General features: G+C 36.9%; 1 protein-coding gene across 17 annotated transcripts in view; it reads right to left on the reverse strand.

The window, feature by feature from the left end:
• Positions 1-14,205, reverse strand: part of ETV1 (ETS variant transcription factor 1) — a 96,760-nt gene that overhangs the window by 23,536 nt on the left and 59,019 nt on the right. For all 17 annotated transcript variants that reach the window (XM_027102561.1, XM_027102560.1, XM_027102563.1 and 14 more), the window contains one exon: positions 12,779-13,026. In XM_027102561.1, coding sequence (XP_026958362.1) covers positions 12,779-13,026 — 248 coding nt within the window. The remainder of the gene's footprint in view (positions 1-12,778; positions 13,027-14,205) is intronic.

Raw genomic sequence — 14,205 nt, forward strand, 5'->3', positions numbered from 1 at the left:
TCTTTGTTATCAAATAGTGTACGAAGCTGAAAACACTTCAGATTGTAAACTCTAAATAAGGGGGAAAAAGCACCTTTCTTTCATTTGATGCTTCTAGTTAAATTCCTGGAGAAACAATCAGTGTGATAACTTAATTAAGCATTCAAATCTCTGAGAGTAAATGAGAAATCCCAGTAAAATAGAAATAAGTTTGATGTTGTATTTTAATGTGATTTTGCTTTCATGTGAGTGTACACTGCAGAGATGGATTGATTACACACTTAACTAACTCCTTGAGGAGGTGATGTAACAAGATCAAGTCCACCTAAACTTGTTTATGGTATAATGATGATGGCGGAAATTAAAACTCCAGGGCCAAAATGTGTGTGTCAACATACATCTGAAATTAACAGGTACTTGGTGAAAAATGTGCTTGTGTGTGTGTGTGTGTGTGTGTGTATTTCAATGTAAACACAGGAGTTTAAACAAGTTTTCAAAGACATTTATTTATCATCTAAACAAATACTGAGCTGTACCAAGAACTAATGGCATCAATCTCATTCAAGAAAGAAGAGCATTATGACAGATCTTGCCTAAGTTCTGTCTTTCTTAAACTTAAGTTTTTTGTTTCTTCTCATTTCCTGGCAAATTCAGTTTCATGTTTAAAATCCAAAGGTTTTCCAGAGTGAATAAATAAATGAGCTTCATAAAGATGTATTTAAATGCACAGGTCTTCACATACATACTAGTGTAGCATCCTTGTACCCTGCATTTCTACTTGCCACATGAAGAGATTTCGTGTAACTAATCAAGAAAATATATTTTATAAAGTGTTCTAAAAAGGATGCTAACATGAGGATTTTTTTTTACACCCATACAAGCTATTTATAGAACAAACCTGAAAGTAATTAACTCTAAAAAATAAGGCCCAGTATTAATATGTCTGAATTCAAGTGTGAAGGCTTTAAGTCAAGTTTTATAAGACCTATCTGTTGTCACTCACAAAAGCTCTATATAAATATAACAACTTAGTCACTGAAACATGTAAAGAAGGCAGAAAAGTTGGAGGTGGCTGAAATCTTAAGAGAGTGATGCATTTGGTATTACTTCATTCACACTTAGATGGGAGCTTTGTCATCAGGATTTTTAGTAAACTGTGAATATAAATAATGTAAAATCTGCAGAGATATTTCTTTTGCCACAGATCAGATGTACTGAATCTACTGTTGACAGACTTTGAGGACAGAAAGAGAACTATGTCAATCTTTGTATGCCTAGAATAGTGCTTGCAAAACCTTAAAAAAGAAAAAGAAAGTAACACAGTTATCTGCATTCAGATGCTTTTAAAACTTAAAGGCTATATAACCTAAAACAACAGCATAGAATTTTACCTAAGAAACCACAAACTTCTCTTGTAAGCTTCTGGGTTTTTTGGCTTTTTTTTTTTTTTTTTTGCAGGGGACAGTATCCTACACAAATAACCACCACATTCAAAGAGGATTAGCTTATTATGATCTAGTTGGCTCACAGTTTTACAAGTTTTACAAGCCTGTGGAGGTTTCAGTAAGTTAGAGTTGAAAATAAAGTTGCAATGATAGGAAACACAATTGCACAAAATAAGCACAATTTTAACTTTGACTACTTATTAGATATTATTGCACTCTGACAATTAACGGAAGTTTAAAAATATATATGAGAAAAGATGCCATTAGTTGCCAAAGCGGGCCACAAAAAAAATTCTGAAGTGGGGGAATTTTTCATGATGAGCTTCAATACTGAATTGTTCCCTTTCTGGAACCTACACAATTTGAAACAAATACATCATGAATTGCTTTGTCCTCTCACTCATTTTTCCTTGGATCACCTCAATATTCAGATGATTTAGTCTCCTTGCTTTAAACATGAATAACACTAGCAGTAAGTTCAGTACGACTGTTTCACTACGTCAGAAACAGCATAATTGTACACTATCTTGCTGGCTATGCACAATATGATTGTTTTTTGTTTGTTTTGTTTTGTTTCTTTGCGGTACACGGGCCTCTCACTGTTGTGGCCTCTCCCGTTGCGGAAAACAGGCTCCGGGACGCGCAGGCTCAGCGGCCATGGCTCACGGGCCCAGCCGCTCCGCGGCATGTGGGATCTTCCCGGACCAGGGCACGAACCCGTGTCTCCTGCATCGGCAGGCGGACTCTCAACCACTGCGCCACCAGGGAAGCCCCAATATGATTGTTTTAACATAAGAATATCTCTCTTATTTTGTCTTATCCTTTAGCACTGAAGTGTATTTAGAAATATTATAATAGTGGCACCTCATTCCAGAACTAGCAACAGTCTGAGGAAATCTCTAGAAGTTAAGATAAAATCATATCAACAGAGATCCTTATTCTAATTGCCTAGACCCCTAACACTATATTAGCAATTTTACAAACATAGTCATATTTAATCCTCACGAAAACACAAAAGGTATAGGAATTATTTTCCCCTTTCCATGAATGAGGAAACTGAGGACAAAAGAGGTAACAAAACATGCTCAAAATGACATTAGTAGTAAATAGGTAACAGGTCCAGGATTCAGTATAATGTTTCCAGTGTCATACCAAGTGGGTGGTTTTACTTTTTAATGCTAAGAATAACAAAAACATGTGGATGAAAACAGTGAACTGTGAGGGCCCACACACTGCAAAGAAGGGTTAGCAGAATGGAATGTTCAAAGATACTTTTCTAAACTTAAGAGAATAGTAAATAGATCATAATGATATATGCGTGTCATTCTTTCAGTTTTGCCCTGCTTTGTTTTTCACGTGTGTTTTTGAGTAGCTATCTTTGTAAAATTTTCAAGACTGTATTAGAAGCAATTAAATAGAAAATTTACACACATGTACACACATGATAAAAACCATAATCTATTTAATCTGAAAAAAATTCCTTGAAAAGATTTCAATTAAGTTATGCCTATGTTAGGTAAAAATATTTTATGAAATAAAAAGTCTCCCTTTAAACTATTAAATAGTTAAGTCACTTAAGTATAGAGATCCTTTAAGTGTAAAATATTCTATAACGATATTCTAAACCTAAAAATATATACTCAGATATATACTTGTAAAAAATAAATATTTATCTTCCCTCTCTTGTTCACGTTTATGAAACACACACACAGAGGGAGAAATCCAAATGCGCATCCTTAAACTGTCTCATTTAATTGCAAATCTTAGTTGCACATATGAAAACAGTTGTATGTTCATCTCACCCACTCGCAATAAGCAGTTCTGGGCCTAAGCATCCTGGTTGTTTTCTTTAAAAAGAAACTAAAAATCCTACACTAAAAAAGTACACCCCCCCTCCCCATTCTAATTCCCTTTTTTCATGCTAGTTCAACTCACAAGCAGATTATCCCTCCCTTCCCCCTTTCCTGCCTGTAAAATCCCAGTTAGACAAACACTGTGTGGCTGAAATGACATATTTGAATGGAATTCAGACCCACCAGTTCCTGTTTATGTTTCTGATTTGAGAATGTTGCCTTCTCATTCACTATACATTAGGAACACTGCAAGGCCATAAATAGTGTCAGGTTACATGCAGGCAGGACCAATAAGCATTAATCATTACTTCCAGTCAACTGGCAAAAGCAGCAGCTGATGGAACACTATACCCTTCAGCTCTGTATAAATGGACATTCCAGAGAGTAAAGAGTGTGTGTGTGTGTGTGTGTGTGTGTGTGTGTGTGTCCTTTCAATCTCCATTTTATGAATGAAACTCCAGGCTCTATAGAGTCCATTCATGTAAGAGAAATGCTTACAGGGCTCTGCCCCTAGGGATCAATCAGTCATGGGTAAAACTGATATGATTGGTTTAAGACAGCCTTCAGCCTTCCATTACTGACTTAAAATACAGTCCCTGTCCATTTGACCTGTGTTAATGCATAAAGAGTAAATCCAGACCATAGTCTCAATTCTCAAATCAAATCACTAGCCAATGCCACTTACTGTAACTGTAGATTTAGAGCATACTGAAGTATTTCTTAGAAAAACTGATATAGTGGACCAAAGTGCTGTTTGGGGAGATTTGCTATTTTAACCCAGAACTGAATGAGGAAAACTCATATGAGATCTGCTAAGCAATAAAAAGCAAAGTCAAATTGTGAGCTCTATTATAATAACAAAATCAATTAGGAAGGCATCACCGTCACTTTTCATAATTTAAGCACCTAAATATCAGAGATTAAGTGATCTACTAGTCCACAAATCACACACTGAGAAAAAGAAAATTATATTTGGATTCTAGAGAAACAGGTAAGATGTTAATTTTTTCTGAAGGATCAATAGCTCATTCCTTTAAATTCCCAAGTGATTCTCCACTTGAAATTTTTGGAGCAATGGTTTCAAAGTTAGGAGGGAAAAAAATCAGCTGCCATGTTTTAGGAGAAAATGTGGCCATAAGCAAATGATGCTTAGTAATGGAGTAGGGCCAAGGCTTGGCCTTTGGGAGTGTTAAATAGCAGGTACAAAAAGCCAAAGTTCATGGAACCATAATCATCACTGCGCTGGAAATTACTAAAGATGGTAATGCTTAAAAATATCCAGAGTTTTTAGGAGGGAAGAAAACTATTTATGAGCAATTATGGGAATGATTTGTAAAGAGTCAGTCCAATACCAAACACTGTTAAAACATATAATGGGTTTTATCAGCCATCTGTAACTTGGTCCTTGACTCCAGAGGGAAGAAAATACTTTTCTCTTCCAGTGACCTGAAGCCACATTGGGAAATGGTTGCAGTCAACAATCCCTGAATATATCTCTAACTGATTTCTCATAGGATCTTTGCTATGCCTATAGAAGAAGGAATGAGGAGAAACATGAAAAATGCATGGTCTTTGGTTTTAAATGTGTGCAAGATTTTCTACTATGGTGTTATAATTTAATATTTATCTTCCAATTTCTAATATCTGGCTAATAAAATGATAGAGAATAAATCAAGTTACTACCATATTTAACTTTAAACTAAAATTAAACTAAAATTAAAATACTTGACACAGCCAGGAGGGGAGATGATAAGGAATCCTATAATCTATCATCCAGAGAAAACATGGAACAGAGAAAGACCACTGAAGAGTCAACGTACATTCAATTATTAATTCTTAAATAACATTCTCGTTTTTTGGCTTTAAAAAATTTCAGTATTCTTTTAGGAATTAGTTTTTAAGGTGGTTCAAAGATACGTAAGTAAAAGTGATGAAGTAAAGCTTAATATTTCTAAATGTTTTTATTTCATATTTTTAAAAATTAAAGTTATAATTATCAATCATGGGGCCTTCCATTTCAGAAATGAAGAAGCTAGTTTATGGCAAGCCTGGAAGTTCAAAATAAATATCAGTAGCCTTTACGTCTCTTCCCTCTGTTCCATCCAACTTTAATGAGCATTTTTCAACAGTTTCCTTTTGTCATCACTGCATTCCTTGCATTTCTTGAACAATATTTCTGGTTGTTTACTTATGTATAACTCAATTGTTCAGAAGACATATAAGAACATTTATTATAAAATATATGAGGTTTCCCTAAAATATATATCCCCTCTTAAAAAGTAAATAATAAGAAATCATTAAAAAATAATATATCCTGATGACAGAATTTCTGAGCTGTTACTACAGGAGTAGTAGTAACAATCATAGTAGTAACAGTTTAGAAATAAACTACTGAGTACATCTTGCCTTCTGAATTTTGGTGTTTCTGGGGTTTTGTTTTTTTGTAATTTTGTGCAAGTTGAGCCAGTTGATTGAGGCCCTGACAAATCATCTCCAAACACATAAAGCACTATTTACTCATATTTCCATGTGGCTGCAGAAAACAAGTACGTTTTTCTTGCTCTATTATCTACTGATGTCATCCTATAACTTTAACCTTCAAACCATATTCTAAATTCTGCAAGGGGAATCCCAAGCAATGCTCACTAAGAGCAGCATTAGGAATTACTTCACTATCTTCTCTGCTATTTAAGATGAGTACCCATCAACACAGCAAAACACAGAATAACATTGACAACATAAAAATCTTCTCTCGCCACTTCAGAAACGCAAAACTATTTAACTCTTACGACTACATTGCCAGCTTGGCCCTATGTCAGTACCAGATATATTTGTCAGCTCTCACAGATGAAAGTTAAACGTATTCCTCGTTTTAACATACTTAACATGAGCTAAGTATTGTGCACCTATTTTATCATTTCTCTGCCTACATATTATTTTTCTACATGCTAAGTGCAGATAATTACTCTCCAAATTTGAAGGTTTGTCTATTGGCCTTCATCAAAGTCCTAAGGTGATGAAGTATATGGAAACTTGGAAAGGGTTGCTAGGATTTAAAAATGAAAGATATTTAAAAATGAAAGATTATTTTTCCAAACGTAAGCTTTCCTTATATGTTCTTTTGTTTGTTTTGTTTTTTAATTTTTTGGCCATGCCACACAGTATGTGGGATCTTAGTTCCCCAACCAGGGATCGAACCCTCGCCCTCTGCGGTGGAAGCGTGGAGTTCCAACCACTGGACGGCCAGGGAAGTCCCGTATCTGTTTTAGATACCGCAGTCCTTCATAAGCTTTCTGCTAAAAAATAGATTCAGTTGACAAAAGTTTGAAAATGACTCTTATAGTTAAATTTTAAGCCATCAAGCTATCAAGTGTTTTAACAAAGAGTGAAGTCCAATAAGAAAGAAGGCTCAGACACACTCAAAGTTTATATAATCAATCAAAGAATTTTCGAGCTGGCTAGGCCATCGATTTGATACGTTTCCTTCTAATAATTGTTCAGCTTTTTCCAGAAGAACTATTAGGAAAAGTTACTTCTCTGACAATCTCAATGTTTGATAATGTTTATGGTGCATTTTTAAAAAGGAAATAGAACACATTTTAATCTGAAATATCATTTGAAGTTTTATATTTTCCTACCTTACAACAGTGAGCACCTAACAGAATAAAATCTGGGGACTGTCTAATGTGAAATAAATACCCCCAAATTAGGAAAAGCACACCTTAAGTTTTAATGCAAATGCTTTCTTTGCCCTGGGTCACATAGAGCTTTTAAAAGACATAGGCAGGGCTTCCCTGGTGGCACAGCGGTTGAGAGTCCGCCTGCCGATGCAGGGGATGCGGGCTCGTGCCCCGGTTCAGGAAGATCCCACGTGCCGCGGAGGGGCTGGGTCTGTGAGCCATGGCCGCTGAGCCTGTGCGTCCAGAGCCTGTGCTCCGCAGCGGGAGGGGCCACAACAGTGAGAGGCCCGCGTACCGAAAAGACATAGGCAAATACTCATTCTAAGAATTAGAGAAAAGGGTAAATAATATATCTAACAAATTGTAGATTAAAGTACTTTATTTTGGACAATTATATAGAAAGATAGGCTGTGGACTGTGCACTAAACTAAGAATAAGAAAACCTTGGTTCTGGTTTTGGCTGTTTCACAAAACACCTTTGTAACTGATGGTAAGTTAACTTGAATGAGCCTCGGACATTTTATCTGTATAATAGGGTGTAAAGAAGGAATGTGAATTAGGTGATACCCCAGAGCTTTCATGAGTTTAAAGATTTATGATTCTATGAAACAGCTATTTGTGTCAATTTCCCAATTGAAAATAATGCTAACATTTACTACCACATAAATGCGACATGCCTCCAAACTGAAAGAAGGCCTCATCAGTACCAGGACTGATGGCCCTAAAAAACACAATTAAAAAATACAGAAACTTTTTCTTCAGAAAACATGACGTCAGCTTTCTCCCTTACCCTCTACAACTACTTCCTCCTCTCCCGAAGCTCCAAGCACACGCTTTCCCCCTTTCTCTTATTTCAGAAACCTTATTCTGTCCCTGAAAGTTCTCTTTCCCCTCTTCCTTCCCAGCTCCTAGCTTAAACTGCTCCACCACAGGGCTGGGAAGTATCTTTTAAACTAATTAAAGTAATAGAATAGGCGCTGAGTGTTAAAAACACCTTATTAATGTATCATCCCCTCCAATCAACTCCTAGGTTAAGATTTTTAAGACACCCCAAAATGCAAAGGAACGTAATAGCATTAAATGATGGTACTGCAAGAACAGTGCAGGGATGAACCTGAAACCCACCAAGTAGCATATTCATTCTCCTCCCTCTCTAAGGCAGTCCTGGAAACAAACGAATAGAAAGTCAGGTTTGCAATGAATGAGACTGTGTCATCTTTAACTTAGCATTCTTTTCACTTATAGGACTGATGTGATTAATTTGGACACTTTTTTTCTTCAATTCTAAATTGGTTGATACTTTAAAATATAATACGTACTCTGTCTGAATAGAAAAGCAGTACGTAAGCACTGTTGAAAGACAAAGCACTTTACAGACAAAATAAATATTGCCTATAACAGCACCACGCATGTATAACCACAGTATTTATGTCCCGAGTCTTATTTTGCCTAAGTCGGGCTTTACACTTATAATTTTTTTTACTCAATAGTCTCATTTCACTAAATATTTTTTAAAACCTGACTTCTAATGGCTGCATAGTATTTCTGTTATTGGCAGCCATAACTTACATTACCATTCAATTACTCTGTAATATTCCTCCCCCCCCAAACATTCATCCTGCAACTCCCCTTCCTTAAGATAATTTTCTGAGAGTGAAAATACCTGCTAATCAAAGCACATGAACATTGTGTGCTGATATTTTCTTGAGTCAAACTTTAGTTTCATGTGCCCACCACCCTCCTAAAAATACTACCCGAAGCTATCCAAAACAAAAACAAACAAAAGACGAACACATACAATTCTAATAAAATATGTTGCTGTGAGTATCTAAAATATTTACCTCATTGGGCATTTTGAATCTGCAAAACCTCATATGCAAGCATAATGGGAAAATAACCACGATTTTATGAAAATGGAGCATTGCATCCACATGAAGTGCACAATGCTTATTCAACGCTTTTTACATAGTCACTTGGCCATAGGAGCAAAAGAGAGGAACCAGGTTGGATTCAAGACAAAGCAACCAACCAACAAAAAACCTGTGTCCTGCTTTATGCAGCACCATTAGGCTAAAGAAGCAGAGGAGGAAAACAACAATAATAGATGCAACTGGACTGCTGAGAACTTAATATCATATAATCATGATCACACTGTACTGGTTCACCAAATTGGCCCTAAATATCAATTTTTTTTTATCTCCTCAGTGTCTTCTGATCCAAGATTTGTCCCTTTTCCTGAATAAAATTTCTACTCTACTAACATAATATTTTGCAATTTTTTAGCTTAAATACTCAGCAGTTGAAATTGCATTCCTGTAATTATAATTATAACTAATAGACCTTCCATTTCCCATATCATAATTAATGTCAGGCTTTATTAGAGCATAATCATGCTACCTTTTCACTTACAAAGCTTCTTTTATTTTCACAACATTTATGCTATATTGAATTAAGCAATAACGAGTTCTAGAGGCCTTCTTAAAGGACAAGCTTTGGATCACAGATGCTGAGTAAATGGACTATGAAACGTTTTTGCATTGTCTTTAAATCACATTAAGTATTTTCTAATGTGCTACTTGTTCAACATCAATAAGTGAACAAAGAACTTAATGATTCAGTGATAAATACATTAGATTTCCTAAAAAGGTTATTTAATATTCTGTCAGCAAGGATGAAAGAACTAATGACAACAAAACAAAACATCTGGAGATCGTACTTGTTGACGGCAATGTATGACGTATACAGATGCGTCAACTTAATTGCAGCAATTTGGTGGCCAGTAAAACATATTTTGAAACACACAGGTTAATTTTTCATCTGCCCTGGTTACACAGTAACTACAGTTCTTTAGACCACATCCATCCAGAAGATACAACTTTACTATTTAACTATTCAAGCGAAACTGAAGTGTATCTTATTGGCAATATTGAAATTAGAATTCAAAGGTGTTGTCCAACTTTAGCAATCGGAAATATAATTTACAGGAGAGACAGTAACATAAATTAACAGCTTCTCAAATATTAAACAAATATTCCACAAGTCATTTGCAAGCTTTATGGCAACTTACAAAAGAGATGCCCTATGTACCTTTAAAACAGGATACTGGACTGTTATAGACTGAATGATCGTGTCCCCCATAATTCATTGTGAAGCCCTAATGCCAAAAGTGGTGGTATTTGGAGGGGGGCGGGGGCTTTGAGAGGTAATTAGAATAAGACTAGGTCATGAGGGTAGGGCCCCCATGGTGGAATTAGTGTCCTTATAAAAGAAGAGGAAGAGAGACCAGAGCCCTCTCTCTGCCTCATGAGGACACAGTGAGTAAGTAGCCATCTGCAAAGCCAGGAAAAGAGGCCTCACCAGGAAATGAATCTTCTGGAACCTTGATCTTGGACTTCCCAGCCTGCAGAACTGTGGAAGTTAAATGTCTGTTACTTCAGCTTTCCCACTGATGATGGTATTTTATTATAGCAGATTGAGCTAAGGAATGGACTATCCTTCTTTAGGTTAGAAGTGACTGAATCTGTGCTTTTGAGGGTCAGACCGTAGCTGACTCGAATTCATATTATATATGGTCCACAAATAATGCAATTAAACCTCACAGCCCGAGTTCCTATTTTTTTGCCCTCAATGTATTATTTAAATATTTTTCTTGTTTGCTTCACATCTTCTCAGGAAAAGTTACACGTCTTCAACATCATGTTATATATAATTTTATATACAATATAGATATAAGGAGAATATATACGTGTGTGTGTATATGTATATATATATACGTATGGAAAACCACAGAATCAAGAAAATGATTTCAATGATAATCTTTCTGAGATTATACCTATAAAAACATTCTAAAAAACACAAAGAATTTTCTAAAAATGCTATGCCCTACAAGTCCTTTTGAACCAATTATTTGGGCTATTTTAACTGATTTCCATGTAAAGTTTCTTGAAATCATGATGAATTCAAAAAACTGTGCAGCAAATTAAAATGTGGTTTGGAGAGTAAGAATAACATCAGTTAACAGGACTAGAAACTTGCAGAGAAAAATGAATCGTGTCTATAATAAAGCCCATTGTAGTGCAGAGTTCTTAATTATGCCCGTAAATCATGGACAAACATAAAAGGTTCTAAAGTGTAAACACTATGGTACATTCTAGGACCCTCTCCAAATTACAGGGCCTGGGACAAGCATTCAAGTACAGTCCCTCACACCATATGTTTAAATTTTTAAACTATAAACCAGCCAAACAAAACGATAAATAAATATGTTCTCTCCTCCTATTCCTTGAAACTATAAAAACATAACAACTTGGAAGGCCAGGCCAAACCTAGAATTTGGGGAAATCTCTAGGATTAGTGCTGAAAGAGGATGGTATGCAGCCAGTTTTCAGTCTTCAGATCCCGGCCCCTCCACACCCCCTTCCTGCCTCTCTCCCTATTCCTCAACCCCACCTTGTTCCACACCACGGGGGCCTCACACACCAAACATATGGGCACAACCAAGCTTCATCCTCATCCTCCCACAAGCAGCTGTCCCTTGGCCACCTCCTTGGACCTAGACAGGAACAGTGTGCTCTGCCTTCAGAAAACTAGGCCTGGGATAAACTTGCTCAGGCCCTGGAAGTGGACTCAAGGTTGGCTGGGCAGGGAATTCATGGGCCCTGGGTAACTGGTATACCTTCCAGAAGTAGAGGTATAGCCTCTCAGTGGGCAACTCCCCTTAGTCCTTTTCAACTTCTTGGCCAATGAGGAAGGGTGGCCAGAGGGAGACTCTCAGTGGTAGGGCTCCTTCTTGCTGAGCTTTAAGACCAGTTTATAATAAAACAGGTAACTTTATGCAAGTTGGAAACTGAAGACCAGCAGACAATTTTCTTTCCTCAAGTAGAACCGACAGAAAAACTCAGCAGAGTTATGCCTAGAGAAGCAATAGTTCCTTCACAAAGAACACCCACAACTTTGCATCCAGATGAAAGGAAGTCACATTGTTTTCCAATATTTTTACGTCCACAACCATCTATTGACCGTGCTTACAATAACGTTAGTAATATTTTACCTGGTGCCCTTCTTAGAAGCATTAGCTTTTATTTCATACTTTTTCCCCAAATTCCTGAGATTTCTGAAAGGCAGGTGTCCTGATTTTGAGATTATAACAAAAGAAATGAGCACAGAATAGTTAAGTAATTTTTCTGAGTTCTTAAGGTCAAATATTGGCAAAGTTGGTGGTAACATTAACAATAGACATAAGTGCTTTTTACTTTCGGGAAACCCCAATTCTCCACCTTGACGTACTACTTAGTGAGATCTTTCAGGCTCAGTGAGACTAGAGCTAAGCCTATTATTGCTATTTTTGCTATCCCTCTCCCAATATGGAAGAATCCTTACTTCCGGACCCTTGGAATCTTGCCACAAAAATAAAGAAACAAACAAACAAACAGTTATAAGCAATAAGTTACTCAGTACAGAAGAATATTGCTTTCTGTTAATATTGTTATTAAACAGTGCAGCAGGAGCAAATGGAAAGAAAGCCCAGAATCAAGAAAAGAAGGATCACGTTACTCTCTTGGGCTGAGAGTGCACATAATTTTACAAATTGTACTCTTCTTTGGACAGGTTTCATTTCTAGACACTATTTCATCCATTGGCTCATGCCAAACTGGTTTGACAGTCCAACCCTTCACACAAAGAGAAAGATTCAAAGAAGGAATAAATCAGAAAGATTCCACCAAAAAATGGTCAGGAGCCACCCCATCTGTGGCCAACACTAATGAAACTGACAAGCAAGTGAAAAGATTTATCTTAAACATAACTTAAAGCACAGGCCTACCTGAATCATATGCAAAATCTCTGGGCTCCTGTTTGATCATCAGAGGAGGGGGGAAGCTTTGGCTGGCCGCACCACCAACCATGGTGTTGTGTTCATACACTGGGTCGTGGTACTCCTGCTTAAAGCCTTGAGGTGGGAAGGGAATGTTTGGCTCAGACATCTGCCGTTGGTACATGGGACGTCCTTCCCTTGGCATTGTCGGCAAAGGAGGAAAGGAATTACAGGGTTCAGAAAGTTGGCGGCGAAATCTGGGAAATAAGAGAGCATGTTTCAAATAAAATAGTAACAAGGAATACCCTTTAAAAATACTGGCACGATTTTTAACTTCTAGCTAATGAACATGACACCAGCTGACCCGAAGTGTAAATCTTTACCAAAGACTAGATACTTCCTGGGTCAGTAGCACTGTGATTTCTAATCATAATACACCTTGTGTTCCCCTTCTAATTAGTTCCATTCAGCACTATTTCAGTACCTGCCAAAAAGTTAAAGATGTGCTTCGGGGAAGGCTAGGAGAGCATTGTAGTGTTTGCAAGAAATAACACACTCTAACAGTTAAAATGCCCAACTGGAAATCAACTGGATCATTTACCAGATTTCCTTATTAAGAGGGTCTCAAATTAATTATAGACAAGAAAAACAAAACAAAACAAAACAAAACAGGGGAACCAGAAAGAATCTGATTTCAAACTGCAGCCTCCAGCTTTTAATTCTGTTATCAAACTAACCAACCAACAAACAAAATCAACCACATAAAAACCTCCTTATTGGTTTTCCTTCCCTTACCATCAGTTATCAAGGGAGCAAGAAGGGAATGACTTTCTTCTCAAATGTGCAGGACTCTTACATCTTCAACAATGTCCTAAATAACACTGTATTCTAGTGAGAAATTAAACTGGGAAATATTATAGAGACTGAAATCCAAGCTAGTTGTAAAAGACTACTTCTTTACTGTCAAACAGCAACACAGAACTCACTGGCTTCCAAGATTTTCAAACAAAATATCAGGTTGATAAAAATAAGCATAAACTATTACAGCAGACCTCCAATGATGGAAGGAACATGCATGCGTCACATAGCTTTGGGACAGGTCGTGCCGTTAGGTCATGGGGAAGTTCTGAGGCCTTGGCAGAAGGCTGAGAGTGAGTCTCTACGCTCCTTCCTTCTTGGTTATCCTGTGTACTGATTGGCTAATCACTTCATCAGTTCAGTTCTGTGTTTCTCATCCTAATATCATTGACCCACCGCAAAGATGTGGATTAATTAAAGATTTAACAGCTCTAAACATGCCCAGGAGTGCTTAAAAATAACCTATCCAACATTTCTATGAGCAAATGTAAGCCTATTAACTCCCCTGCACCCGCCCCCAAAAGCATTCCTCAGACTTTAATTTGGAAAGTTAACATTTAATTTTGGTAACGTTAAAT

This window comes from Aethalodelphis obliquidens, unplaced genomic scaffold (assembly GCF_003676395.1).
Source record: "Aethalodelphis obliquidens isolate GAN/ISIS:26980383/991018 unplaced genomic scaffold, ASM367639v1 scaffold5, whole genome shotgun sequence".
NCBI classification, from domain to species: domain Eukaryota; kingdom Metazoa; phylum Chordata; class Mammalia; order Artiodactyla; family Delphinidae; genus Aethalodelphis; species Aethalodelphis obliquidens.